The sequence below is a fragment of the Corvus kubaryi genome, unplaced genomic scaffold (genome assembly GCF_017639235.1).
Source record: "Corvus kubaryi isolate FWS band 111438036 unplaced genomic scaffold, C.kubaryi_AGA036_p1.0 split3-37304, whole genome shotgun sequence".
In the NCBI taxonomy this organism is placed as follows: domain Eukaryota; kingdom Metazoa; phylum Chordata; class Aves; order Passeriformes; family Corvidae; genus Corvus; species Corvus kubaryi.
This window is the reverse complement of record NW_024582087.1, coordinates 2,297,935-2,312,391: the sequence shown is the minus strand read 5'-3', so window position 1 is coordinate 2,312,391 and position 14,457 is coordinate 2,297,935. Positions and strand designations below refer to the sequence as shown.

The window sequence follows — 14,457 nt, the reverse complement described above, 5'->3', positions numbered from 1 at the left end:
CCCCAGATTTACATTTACACAGATTCCCACAGATTCCCCACAGATCCCAGATCCTCACAGACTGCCCCGTGCCGAGGCGTTGTGGCTGTGTGTGACAAACCAGCTGCCCTGGGATCCTTGCTGGGATCGGGCTCTGGGAGCTGGTGTTATCCAGGGAGGACATCCCTGGGATGCACTGGGATTCCTGCTCCTGCCTTTTGGAAGGAAGATCCACCCGTGTCAGTCTCTGTCTGCTCACTGTGACGTGTTCCTGTGAGTCAGGGACTGTCCTTGGAGCTGGGAGTGGAAGTGTACGAAACAGAGTTGGTGTTTTCCAGATCCAAGCTGTGAGCTCCTTGCACCCAGGATAGGCTGAGCCTCCAGAGCTGCCACCCTCTCCCTCCCCTACCCAGGATCGTTCTGCCAAGTTTTGAGGCCCAAAAAATCTTCCGACTTCAGGTTTGGCTCAAAGTCAAATGCTCAGAGTAGAGAAAGAAGCAGATCCTGAAGGAGGAGAGAAGCCTGGCTAGGGAAATGTGATGGAAAAGGGGACAGTCTGCAGGCTGGAGTGGCTAACAGCAGGGAAAAGCCTCTTTCCTTCTGCTGCAGGAAGGGGTGAGCAGCTGCAGCCTTTGGAGGAGTCACCTGCATGTGTGGTGTGGCCGGAACATCCGTGCGCTCACTGAAATGTGCGTTTGTGTCTCGGTCCAGCTGAGTGTGGCTCGTCCGTGACGGGAACCCAGGGAGTGCTGCTGTCCCCCAACTACCCCCTGAACTACAACAACAACCACGAGTGCATCTACTCCATCCAGAGCCAGCCAGGGAAAGGCATCCAGCTGAAAGCCAGGACCTTCGAGCTGGAGGCAGGAGATGTCCTCAAGGTAATTCTGGCTCAGGCAGTGGAGCTGCTCGTGAGAGCAACATCTCTAAATGCTCTAAAATTTTAATGGGGTTAGGTCGGAGTGACCTCTGGAAAAGCCTGTGTCATCCCAGGAATGCTCCAGTGCCATGGAGTGATTGCCATGGCAGTTTGGAAGACCAGAATTCCCAGAAAGCAGCTAAACTTCAGCTCTCGCCTGTGTGATTGCACAGGAAGAGCTCCTCATCCATCAGGAAATGTGAGGGTTTGAGCATTATTTAGTGCTTTGAAGAACCAAGGCTGATTTGTCCCAAAAAGGGGGTGATTGAAATGCAGAACTCCAGCCTCTTCCCAGATTATTCAAGCTCCAGGACTCTGTGGAGGAGGAGAAAAATCCAGGCTGAGTTTTTATTAACCAAAGGAATGGTTTTGAAGGAGGCATTAATATTACAAGGATGTGCTGAGCCATCTTCCCAGGAAAGCCTCTGTCCTCATTGAAGTGTCACACTCCAAAAGAGCTGTAATCCACGTTTCCAGCTCACAAATGACTGGAAAGGGAGAAAGATTTCCTGTTAATGCAAGGAATGTACTCCTTGTCAAAGGAATTACGTTCTCTCAGCAGGTTTGTCATCACCTGCTCATCTGAGGAAAGTTCCTATCGATCTCCACTAGTGAGGAGCTGTTCTTGGTCCTCACAAAAGGAAGGGAAAAAAACCCCACATCTGTGTTTTTCTTAAATCACAGCAAGTTCAAGGCTCATCTCTGAGTCAGGCTGGGGGATGAAAATGGTTTTTTTTCAGTGGCTGATCCTTGGGAAAGAGAGTTCAGGAGAGGCAGCCCTGAGTGCAGAGTAAGCCAGGGGGTGAGGAGGAGGGTGCAGGTCCTCCAGGGTGCAAATACTGCTCATCAGGGGAGCAGCAGTGTGGGGTTCCATCAAGTCAGACTTTTAGTTGGGGTGAGTTCACTTCCTTCCAAGGATTTGCCCCTGTTGGCACTCATGGATCATGGAGTGGGATCACTGTGGATCCCCTTTTTCTGGGTCGCTTCACACCTGGTTCAGGGTTAAGGAGTTTCTTTGCCAGCCTGATGCTGCTTTAATTCAGTGGTTGTTTCCTTCCCTTTTCCCTCCAGTACCTGGGATCAGCTCAGTGCCAGGAGCAAATTCCTTGAGCTGAGTGCAGGTGATCCCAAATCAGGGCATTTATCAGGAGCTGCTGGCTCTTCCCAGGGAGCTGCTCCAGCAAAAAAGCCAAAGGACAGCCCAGGTGTTGCTGTGAGCAGAGCAGGGACAAGGTGAGAATGGGATGAGGGGTGTGAGGTGTCTGAAGGGACCTCAGCACATTTTCTCTCCTCATTCTTGTTTTGGAAGAAATTTCTCAGCATTTATCTGTTCCAGAGCTCAGTGAAACTACAGAGAAATCCTGGAATGGCTTGGGTGGGAAGGATCATCCCATTCCACCCCCTGCCATGGGCAGGGACACTTCCACTGTCCCAGAGTGCTCCAAGCCCCCTCCAGCCTGGCCTTGGACACTGCCAGGGATCCAGGGGCAGCCACAGCTTCTCTGGGCAGTGATGGTTTGATCCTTGGAAAAGCACAGCAGTGGCTTTTCCAGGCTGGGTTTCTTGTTCTCCCCAGGTCTACGATGGCACCAACAGCTCTGCCCGGCTGCTGGGCACCTTCAGCCGCTCGGAGCTGCTGGGCACCAGCATCAACAGCACCTCCAGCTCCATGTGGCTGGAGTTCATCACCAACGCTGCCAACACCAGCAAAGGCTTCGAGCTGCAGTTCTCCAGTGAGTTTCAGTCCCGTGCGTGCTGGGAACCCCACAGGCCAAGGTGTATTTTTGTGTTGCATGTGAGCAAAGAGTCCTTTCTGTGGAGATCCTCCACCCTAGGTGGGTGGGAGAGCACAGAATCCTGGGATTATTGAGGTTGGAAAAGCCCTCTGAGACCATCGAGTCCAAGCTGTGCCCAATCCCCACCTTGTCACTGAGTGCCACCTCCAGGCATTCCTTGGACACCTCCAGGGATGGGGACTCCAAACCTCCCTGGGCAGCTCCAAGGCCTGACCACCTTTTCCGTGCAGAAATTCCTGCTCATGTCCAGCCTGACTCTCCACTGGCACAGCCTGAGGCCATTTCCTCTTCTCCTGCCCCTTGTTCCCTGAGATAGGATCAAACCTTTCCACAGTGATCCTGAAATCTGGATCAAAGCTGAGAGAGCAGATTTCTGGGATCTCACTCCAACATTAATTAAAACCCCACTAATTTCCAATATGTCACTTTTTGCTCCCAACAAACAATTTTAAGAGGAAACCACCACCACTTTGTGTTAAACCCTCCTGACTGCGAAATTCCTGCTGCCAACAGCTGCCCTTCCTCCCTGCTCCAGGTTTTGAGCTTATCAAGTGCGAGGACCCCGGCATCCCCCAGTTTGGGTACAAGGTGCACGACGAGGGACACTTTGCTGGCAGCTCGGTGTCCTTCAGCTGTGACCCCGGCTACACCCTGAGAGGCACCAGGGTCCTGGTGTGCCTGACCGGGGAGAGGAGAGCCTGGGACCAGCCCCTGCCAACCTGCGTGGGTGAGACTCCTCCTCCTCTTCCAGCACCTCCAGGGAGAGATTTCCTTGGATCCCACACCCTGAACACCCCTTGGTCGCTGCTTTGCTGATCCATTGATATTAACTCTGATATTAATTGTCTCCATCTACCCTAATTAAGTTGTGGTGAGGGTCCTGTATGAGGCATCTGGAGATGGAGACACCTCCTGCTCCTTCAAAATCCTCCAGACTGGGATTTCCTTGGATCCCCCACTCTGAACACCTTTGTCCTTGCTTTGCTCATCCATGTGCTATTAACTCTGCTATTAATTGCCCCTGTCTGCACTAATTAACATGGTGAGGATCCTGTGTGAAGCATCTGGAGATGGAGACACATCCTTCTCCTCCAATACCCTCCAGGGAGTGATTTCCTTGGATCCCACACCCTGAACACCTTTGTCCCTGCTCTGCTGATCCATTGACATTAACTCTGATATTAATTGCATCTGCACTAATTAGGCCACGGTGAGGATCCTGTGTGAGACACCTCTAGGTGGAGACACCTCTTCCTCCTCCACCACTTCCAGACAGGGATTTCCTTGGATAACCCCACCCTGACCACTCTTTGTCCCTGCTCTGCTGATCCGTGTGCCATTAACTCTGCTATTAATCACCCCCATCTGCACTAATTAACATGGTGAGGATCCTGTGTGAAGCACCTTGAGGTGGAGATACCTCCTCCTCCTCCACCACTTCCAGACTGGAATTTCCTTGGATTCCCCACCCTGAACCCCTTGGTCCCTGCTTTGCTGATCCATTGACATTAACTCTGCTATTAATTGCATCTGCACTAATTAAGTTGTGGTGAGTGTGGTGAGGGTTCTCAAGATGGAGACACCTCCTGCTCCTCCAAAACATCCAGCAAATGATTTCCTTATGGATTCTCCACCCTGACCACCTTTGTCCCTGCTCTGCTGATCCATTGACATTAACTCTGCTATTAATTGCCCCTGCCTGCGCTAATTAAGGCATGGTGAGGATCCTGTGTGAGATGGAGAGCACCTGAAGCAGCTTTAACATGAAATACTCTGCCCTGAGCACACATTTGACAAGGATTTTTGCTTCCTTGTGCTTTTCCAGCCCTCGTCCTTTCACTCTGGACGTGTTGCAGTGAGTGGCACCTCCTGATAGGGACATCAAAGTGTGTCCTGGCATGTGACAGCCCAGAGCCAGCTTTGGCTGGCAGCTGCCTGACATCTGATCCCATCCCCAGACATTTCAATTCCCTTTGCTGAGTCCCGAGTTCCCTTTCACCTGGAGCTCTTCCTGCTTGGAAAATTCCGATTTGGGGGCTTTGTGTGTTAAATGAGCAGAGCTGATTCCTGATTCCTGTCCTGCTCTGTTGGACACAGAGTCACCTGGGAGATCTCCATACCCAGGGATGTGCTCAGCCCCTGGCACTCCGTGTTCTCTCTCCCAGGAGGCAGGACCATTCCTTGGTTGGAATTTTAGCCTCATTTATTGATGTAAAAAGAGAAATTTCTGTGATTTGTGCATCTTCTTGACCTTCACTCTGTTTGCTCTACATTTGTTGGATGAGGCCGTGTCTGAGCACGTGGAAATTAAAGAAAAATGAAAGAAAAAGAAATGAAAATTACAGAGTTTGAGCGGATATGTTATGGAAATTATTCCAAATCCTCATGTTCTTTGCAGTTCATTTACAGAGACATTTACAAGTTCTTTGGCTTCTTATCCTTCATTTTCTGATGAATCCAAGCAGAGGAGCGGAGCTCCTTCACCCCACACGTGTGGAGCAGGGAAACAGGATCCTGGCAGGTTCTGCCTTTCCTCCCTGGGGGTTCAGGAAGGTGAAGGGAAGCTCTGCCAGGTGTTCAGAACCAGCACAGAAATGCAGAATAATTCTGACAACTCAACGATTCTCTTTATCTTTGTCAGCTTTAAGAATCCCTGGAAAAAGCCAGGGATAACCTCTGTAGCAGGATGAGATTGTTGCCAAGCAGGACCCCCAAAAAGCCACGAATCTTCCCCCTAAGCCCACAAATGTTTTTGTTCCAGCCGAGTGTGGAGGGACAATCAGAGGAGAGGCCTCGGGACGGATCCTTTCTCCAGGATATCCAACTCCCTACGACCACAACCTCAACTGCATCTGGACCATCGAGGCAGAGCCTGGATGCACCATCGGGTGAGCGGGGCCAGGGTCCTGTGCTTTGGGTCCTGTGCTTTGGGTCCTGTGCTTTGGGTCCTGTGCTTTGGCTTCTTTCCCACGTGGAGCTGATTCTTCCAGGTCAATGATGAAGTAAAGCAAGGAGGGAGGAGCTCCTGTCACTGGGAGAGGGACGAGCAGGCACTGGTTTAGCTCTGGAATCAGGGAATGGTTTGGGTTGGGATGAAGGTTTTATGGGCAGGGACATTTCCCACCAGCTCAGGCTGCTCAGAGCCCCCAGTGGCATCACTGCTCCTATGTTTTTAGCCCTGTGCATGGGTGGTGACACCAGGCCATGTCCCGGTCCTTCCCGTGGTGTTCCTGTGCTCAGACAACATCCCAGAGCTTTGGTGTCCATGGGCAGCTTTCCACCCCTCTCCTTCATGAGATGCATCTGGAATCAACCCTTTTTCCCACCAGATTAACGTCCCACCAGTGCTGAATGCCCAAGTGGCACAACCGTGGAATGGGGGTGTTGCAGGAAATTGCAGGCAGTGTCCCAGGATCCAGGCACTCCCTGCTTGCTGATCCTTCACTTCTGCCCCACCACCCCCACAGCGATGTTTGCCCAGCCCTGCCGAGCCCTTCAGGGCTGCCCTGGGTGTTCCCACAGATTCCAGGCTGGCCAAAGCCCACAGGAAACTGGAATATTTGGGCAAGCCAAGCTTTGACTGAGTTGGGATTTGAGGGGGAGAAATGGAGCTTTAAAAGTTCTGTATAATGATAATAATAACAACAACAACAACAACAATAATAATAATAATCTTCTCCCAGCATCTGCCATCGGAGCTCCCAGTGCTTGTCAGCCATTCCTGGCTCATCCCAAGCCTGTGGATGTTCCCTCCTGAATTCCTTCCCTCTCAATCCCATTTTATCCTCCCTGCTGCCTCAGCACCCATCAGCTCTCCAGCAGAGAGAGCTCCTCCCTCAGGGGGAGCTCTGTGCTGGTTTTTAGCCCCTGGATTTCTGCTGGAGACAGCTTTGCTCTGGTGTTTTCATTTGTATTTCATGTAGAAATTCCCTCCATTAGTACTGCCCTTCGGAATGGCTCAGTAATGGATGGGTTTGGGTGGACCAGAGGAGAAAAAGCACGGCCCAAGCAGTTGAATCCCTGCACAGGCAACTTCCACCTCTATTTTTATTCTCCTGGCAAAGATTTTTATAGGACAGAGCAGAGAGGTCCCTTCCCTCCCCCCCCCCCCCCAATCCAAAGGCTACTTCAGCAACTTTCCTCTTGTAATCCCTGAAAGCACCCACATGAGCAGAGATTTGGGATCAATCAAAGGCTTGGAAGGGGCCAGGACTGGAAGGAAGAGGTGCCAGCAGGTGTCAGAGTCACCCACACTCGGTGACCCTTCCTTTCCCAGGGATCAGAGCTCCCTTTCCCTGCCCCTTCCTTTCCCAGCTCCAGCAGCACAGATGATCTCAGGGGAGTCGAGAGAGCACATTCCCAGCAACTTCATTTTTATGGTAATCCATTGGAAAAATAATCCTCTTCACGCATGATACAATTGTATAAAGCTCTCATTTATAACTTACATGGAAATTAATCACCAGAGCTTTGGGAATGAAGCTGTATCTGCACAGCACGAGGGGAAGGGGAGGAGGGCAAGACAGGGAGAAAAATGAGTCTGCACTTCAGTGCCAGGGAAGGGAAAGGGGTGCTCCTGGAGAGGGATTAATTTGGGGCGTGTGCAAACACAGGCGTGGATAAAATCACCAGTGGAGTGACCTGGTTGGGCTGGCAGAGCTGGGAAGGAGGAAAAGGAGGAGGGAGTGCTGGAAAACGGATGGAAATTCCTTGCCCAGCTGGGAGCAGGGAACACAGACATGGCAGAGGTGGGGTTGTGGTCCATCCCTGATCCCAGTGTTGTAAAAATCCACGGATATTGTTCATGAATCCCAGTTCCATGGGTATTGACAGCTTCCACTTTCCAGACTTTCATCCCAAAAAGGGGAGTGAGGAAATATCCAGAGTTGGAAGGGACCCACAGGGATCATCCAGTGCAGCCCCAGGCCCTGCCCAGACCCCCCAAAACCCCACCCTGTGCATTGTCCAAACGCTCCTGGAGCTCTGGCAGCCTTGGCAATGTGGCCACTTCCAGCCTTTTGGGATATCCCACCTTCCAGGGACAGGATCTTGAACAGCTTTCAGGCTGGGGAAGCTTCTCTGGGGCAGAGGGGGGCAGTGGGCACCCCCAGACTGCTGCTGGGGTGGAAGGTGGTGGCTTTAGGGGGGTCCCAGCCTTGCACAGCAGAGCCAAGCTGGAATGGCCAGAGCTTGGGTGGGGAACGTCACCAGGAAGGACCCCAGGATGGTCACTGGGGTTTTGGGGAGCTTTGGCAAGAGCTCCCCAAGGGTTGTTCACACTCTCAGGGCAGAGCTGGGCTCTCCTTGCTAAGCTGGCAGAACTTCCCCTCTCTCCATATGTATATGTGTATTTATATTTATATTTGTATTTATATTTATTTATGTTTATATTTATAGTTTTATATATTTGTATTTATATTTATATATATTTATATTTATATATTTATATTTATATTTATATTTGTATTTATATAATCTCCCCAATTTCTAATTTGCCCTTTTTTTTTCTGCATTTCCATGCCTGTAATTGGGAAGTTGGGATTGTCAAGAGTGCAGGAATAAAACTCCTTCCCCCCTCCATTGTCTGCTGAAGCAGAGGCTCTGCCTGCTCTCCCACGTCAGGCTGAGGGCAAAGCTGAGATGTGCCTGTGGAATAGATGGATTTGCTCCAGAGAACTCCAGATCTGATATCCCAACAGATCCTGCCCTGACTGGCACTGGGCAGCCTGGCCCTGGGAGCACCTGCATCGAGGTTTTCTCCCCCTGGCACAGCCTGAACTTGGTTTTTCTCACATAAATCGGGGTGTTTCAGGCAGCCCTGGTTTTGGTGTTCTCCCCCACCCCAGCTCAACCTCTGGCAGCCTCTTCCTGATCCCAAGGTCTCCAGGGATGAGTTTTCTCCAGCAGTTCTGGCTCACTGGGCCCAGTTAAGGCTGGGAACAAACGCAATCAGGCCGAGGCAGCCGTGGAGAACAGCTCTGCACCATCCATCCTGATTTTCCTCAAGCCTGCCTTTATTTCTCTTTGCTCAAGGTCTCTGCTTGGGAGATTTATGATTCAGCTCTTTTGCTTTCTCCCAAGTTCTGGGAGCATGGTTTTGTTGCTGAGGATTTTGCACTGGGGCTTTTTTTTTCTCCCCCTTTTTTTTTATGGCTCTCCCTGATGTATTTATGTTTGCCCCAGATAAATGGGAAAGCAGCAAAGTGAGAGCTTTCCTGTTTGCCTCTGTGGGCTGGCAGGGATTTCAGCACAGCACCTGATGGGGTTTTTTTTTACAGATTTTCTCCATTTCTGGGTTTCTGTCCCCTTTTCACACTGGGGTTGAGTTTCCCATCGTCGGCCTGATTTTGTTGTGCCAGAGGGAAAATGGGGCAATGACAAACAGGGACAGGGAAATTCCTCCTTTCCAGGTGGGATTTGAGTGCAAGAATGGAAGGGATCAGCCCCTGATCCATCCCCAGGGAATGGGCACATTCCCGAGGCTGCCAGAGCTCCCTCCTCTCTTCAGGACAGGGTGGGATTTTGGGATGTCTGCAGGGCCTGGAGTTGGATTTGATGATCTCTGTGGGTCCATTCCCACTCAGGACATTCCATGACTCAGGAATTGCAGCCCGTAGCTGGTGACCCCCTCAGGTGTCACCATAACCAGGGCAGGATCTTGTCCTTGGATGGTTCTTCCAACCTGGGAGGATCCCAAAGCTCCTGGCAAAGCCTGGATCCATCTGCTCCCCATCCTCCCACAGCAGAGCTGGGCCTGGGTGGGGATGAGCAGGGTGAGATCCCACCAGGGATGTGTTGGGACCACGTTTGTCCTGTCCTGAAGTGCCACCAGCCCTCAGCTGGGCATGGAATTTCTCCCATCCCCTTGGGTCCATCGCTGGCACAGACTCCAGAGGGAATTCCCTCACCATGAGGCCTCCTGCAGCTTTCCATGAGGAATTCCCTGTGGAAGTGCCTTGGCTGAAGGCCTTGAGCCGCCTCTCCAGGACAGACCAAACCGTAAATTCCAGAGGAAGGGAATGAAATCCCTTCAGAGCATCAAAATAAAACCCCTCCTTGGGAGTTCAGTGTCATCTCCCACCTTCTTAACTCTTGTTTTCCTTCCCTTCCCTTCCTGCTGTGGATTTTGGAGCTCTGGCTGCTTCACTTTTCTTTATTCCCTGCTGAAGTTCCTCTGTTTGCTGGTCCAAACCCCGTTCTGCAACATCCAGAACTTCCTAAAATACATCAGAATCCCGGAGGTGCTGCAATCCAGCATCAGAATTGGCACCCACCTGTTGCCCACCCTCCCTTTCTGCCCCTTTTTCTGGGTCGCTTCACACCTGGTTCAGGGTTAAGGAGTTTCTTTGCCAGCCTGATGCTGCTTTAATTCAGAGTGGCATTGGTTGTTTCCTTCCCTTTTCCCTCCAGTACCTGGGATCAGCTCAGTGCCAGGAGCAAATTCCTTGAGCTGAGTGCAGGTGATCCCAAATCAGGGCATTTATCAGGAGCTGCTGGCTCTTCCCAGGGAGCTGCTCCAGCAAAAAAGCCAAAGGACAGCCCAGGTGTTGCTGTGAGCAGAGCAGGGACAAGGTGGGAATGGGATGAGGGGTGTGAGGTGTCTGAAGGGACCTCAGCACATTTTCTCTCCTCATTCTTGTTTTGGAAGAAATTTCTCAGCATTTATCTGTTCCAGAGCTCAGTGAAACTGCAGAGAAATCCTGGAATGGCTTGGGTGGGAAGGAGCCTTAAAACTCATCCAGTTCCAACCCCAACACCTTCCCCTATCCCAGATTGCTCCAAGCCCTGTCCAGGCTGGCCTTGGACACTTCCAGGGATCCAGGAGCAGCCCCAGCTTCTCTGGGAATTCCATCCCACCCCCTCCCCACCCTCACAGGGAGGAATTCCTTCCTGAAATCTCATCCAAACCTGCCCTCCTTCACTTTCCCTTGTCCTATGACTACCTGAAAATCCCCTCTCCATCAGCCCCTATCCCCCTCTGCTGCAGTTTTCCTGCTTTTCCTTCACTGAGCTGCTCTTTGCAGTGTCTGAGCTCCTTTGGCTGGAAAACCAATGGATTCTTCCAGCTGAAGGACATTTCCACTGCCCACAACGGGCCCTCGGACCTTTGCCTTGTTCCTGAACAAGGAAAGACCAGTCATTTTCCCAGGACAGGAGCCAATTTTAGGATTGCTCAGAAAGAGCCCAGTTTCTGGGAAGACATCAGCATTCCTCTTGGGTTTTGCTTATGGATGGGATTTATGAGGGAGGAATGAGGCTGGAATCCTTGTTCCAAGCCGAGTTCTGGATGAGACAACACATTCTTTGTGGGCCTGGCTGCCTGAATTTGGCACAAATGCCATTCCAGGTCTGAACTCCTGATGGGACAACACATTCCTTGTGGGCCTGGCTGCCTCAGGTGGGCACAGATCCCATTCCAGGTCTGAATTCCAGATGAGACAGCACATTCCTTGTGGGCCTGGCTGCCTGAATTGGGCACCAATCCCATTCCAGGTGTGAATTCCAGTCGGTTTTGCCCCGCAGGCTGCATTTCATGGTGTTCCACACCGAGGAGTTCCACGACATGCTGCGGATCTGGGACGGGCCAGTGGAGAACGGGATCCTGCTGAAGGAGATGAGCGGCTCGGGGTTGCCAGGGGACATCCACAGCACCTTCAACTCCGTCATCCTGCAGTTCAACACCGACTTCTTCACCAGCAAGCAGGGCTTTGCCATCCAGTTCTCAGGTGGGATGTGCGGGGATTCCTCAAAAACCCAACCAAACCCAGAGGGAAAATCCAACCAAACCCACAGGGAAAATCCAACCAAAGCCAGCTTTGCTGGGCAGAGATTCCAGGTATATCCAAAGGGTGAGCAGGTGACACTGCAGTGGACGCTTAGAGTCACTTTCATAAAAAATAAACAGAAAATGAACTCATTAGGCGATCCACTGATCACTTAACTACCACTGAATTCCATCTCTTCACTATATAACTTAGAAAGAATTACTTGCAGTGTTGCTGTGAAGAGAAAAAGTCACAAAACCCAAAGCAGGTTGATATTGATGAAACTAAAATCCGGAATTCGTGGACTAAACCCACTGAAATGATCCTGAAAAAAGTGAACTGTGCATCCTGCGAGCTGGGAACCCCCTCGTTTCCTGGGCAGCACAAACATCAGTCTGCAGGAAATCCATTATTTTACAGCTCTGCATTAGCACAGTTTTTCTTCCCTGAGCTCCATCCTGTGAGGATCATTTGCTGAGCAGTCAGAGGTTTGAAATTAGGGTTGTGGACAGTAATTATTGCTGCCTTCACAAGCCACTTCTCAGTTCTGCTTGCTCCCTTCGAAGGATCTGTTTGTTTCGTGGCTGGGTTGGAATTGGAAAATCGAAACTCGGTTTGGAAATATTGACTTGACAAATACACAAATTCCTTGACTTCTGTGTCTCCCAGCCCTTTTTGGCTGCAGACTCTGAATATAGGGGAAAATCTCATGTATTTTGTGCTGGCAGTGAATTCTGTGCCCCCTCTGCCCTCAGAGTGGGGAATTCGGCAGCGAGGCATGGAGCAGAAAGCCCTGGAATGCACAAGAAGGAATTCCAGCAATTTTCCACCCCAGGCCCCTCAGTTTCACCCTGGCAGCTTCCCCTGGGTTTCCTGGGAGGGGCTGGCAGTGGGCCCTGAAAGCCAAATCTGTTTAACCCACCCCCCCCCCCCAATTGGGTCCCTTGGGATGTAGGGCACAAAAAACTCCCTGGGCTTGCAGGGCTGTCCCTGCTCCAGTCCAGCATTCCTGAGTCCTGGCTGCTCTCACCTGCACTTCAGCCCTGCAGCCACATTCATTTCAGTTCTTTGGGGTGATACATTCCAGTATTTTCAGAGGGTTCCAGGTTTGTGCAGTTGTTTTGGAGTGATAATAAACAGGGAGTGGTTGGGTGAGTGACGATGTGAGTGACTTTCCCTGGATTCAGACACATTGAAACATCTTCCCAAGTTTTTTTTCCATAACTTTCTGTGCAGGGTGCCTTGCTTGCCTGGGGGAGCAAGCCAGCATTTCGGGGAGAATTTCTGCTGGATTTAAGACCTTTGGGATGAGCCAGACAGAGGCAGAGCTTTGTGCCACCCAGCACAGCGGTGCCATCCTGGGTTTTTTTGCCAGGTTTTGTGCTGGGAAGGACCAGCCTGGGCTGTTAACTTCCTTATCTCCAGCTGCACAGAAAGAGAGGGATTTCCTCTGGCTCTTTCAAGAGCAGCTTTCTCTAAACTGCCTGGGTGTAACAGACTCTCATCAACTTAGCAGGAAATAAGCTCCTGATCTGGAGCTGGGCTTTATTGACTGCTCCTGCTCAAAGCCTTTGTTCAGCAGGTGTGACTAAGCAGCCAGACCTGAGCTCAGACCTGTCCACTTTGGGATCTTGGGAGCTTTAATGAGGTGGATAAGCCTGCAAAACTCCTATTACTCCAGGATTTTCCCTGCTGGTAAATCCTTGTGGTGTTGGCAGACCTTGAGCTCAGGCAGCAACGAAGCTTTGCCCGTCCCCAGCTCCGGGGACATCTCAGACCTCAAAGAGAGGCAGCAACAAGTCTGGGAGGGAAACAAACACATTTCTGAAAGGTCACGCTTGGTGCTTCACAGATCTTGAGGCTAAATTTCTCTGCCACTCAGGGGAAGGTGTGAAGTGCTGGTGGCTGAGTTGATTTTGCAGCATGTGCCTGCCACAGAACTCTCCAAAAACTCCGTGGGAGATCAGTGGGTGTCTGGGCTGATGGAGTAAACAGCCGTGTGCACAATTCCATATCAAAGCTGCTCCCTGGGTGCTGCTCTTGCACTTGCTGGTCCCCAGAGCCTTTCCCAGCTGGAGTGGCAGATGCTCAGAGCAAAGGGAGAGGCACTTTTTGTGTGGGGGGAGGAGGGGTGGGGAACAAGCACGGCCTGGATGGCTGGGTAAGGACAGAGCCTCAGGACAGCCGGTGCTGCAGGCCTGGTGTTAAATAAACATCGATATTCAAGATGTGCTTTTCATTCCCTTCAGTTTCCACGGCCACTTCCTGCAACGACCCAGGAATCCCCCAGAACGGGAGCCGGAGTGGGGACAGCAAAGAGGCCGGGGACTCCATCACCTTCCAGTGCAACCCCGGCTACGCCCTGCAAGGGGAGGCCCAGATCACCTGCGTGCAGATCGAGAACAGGTTCTTCTGGCAGCCAGACCCGCCCACGTGCACAGGTATGGACACAGGGCCTGGGCACACGGGCACAGAGCCTGGCCTGGGCACACGGGCACAGAGCCTGCCCTGGGCACACGGACACAGAGCCTGGCCTGGGCACATGGACACATCCCTGGCCTGGGCACACGGACGCAGGGCCTGGCCTGGGCACATGGACACATCCCTGGCCTGGGCACACGGACGCAGGGCCTGGCCTGGGCACACGGACACAGGGCCTGGGCACACGGACACAGGGCCTGGCCTGGGCACATGGACACAGGGCATGGGCACATGGACACAGGGCCTGGGCACACAGACACACCCCTGGCCTGGGCTCATGGACACAGATCCCTGTACTGAGCCCATGGAATGGACACACATCCATGTCCTGACCCATGGACACACATCCATGTCCTGACCCCACGGACACACATCCACGTCCTGACCCCATGGACACACATCCATGTCCTGACCCCATGACACACATCCACGTCCTGACCCCACGGACACACATCCATGTCCTGACCCATGGACACACATCCATGTCCTGACCCACGGACACACATCCATGTCCTGA

At 51.9% G+C, this 14,457-nt stretch overlaps 1 protein-coding gene across 5 annotated transcripts in view; it reads left to right on the top strand.

Annotated features, from left to right (window-relative positions):
• CSMD2 (CUB and Sushi multiple domains 2) overlaps window positions 1–14,457 on the top strand; it is a 338,283-nt gene that overhangs the window by 230,146 nt on the left and 93,680 nt on the right. For all 5 annotated transcript variants that reach the window (XM_042015480.1, XM_042015478.1, XM_042015482.1 and 2 more), the window contains 6 exons: window positions 691–860; window positions 2,475–2,631; window positions 3,230–3,421; window positions 5,456–5,582; window positions 11,218–11,420; window positions 13,709–13,900. In XM_042015480.1, coding sequence (XP_041871414.1) covers window positions 691–860; window positions 2,475–2,631; window positions 3,230–3,421; window positions 5,456–5,582; window positions 11,218–11,420; window positions 13,709–13,900 — 1,041 coding nt within the window. The remainder of the gene's footprint in view (window positions 1–690; window positions 861–2,474; window positions 2,632–3,229; window positions 3,422–5,455; window positions 5,583–11,217; window positions 11,421–13,708; window positions 13,901–14,457) is intronic.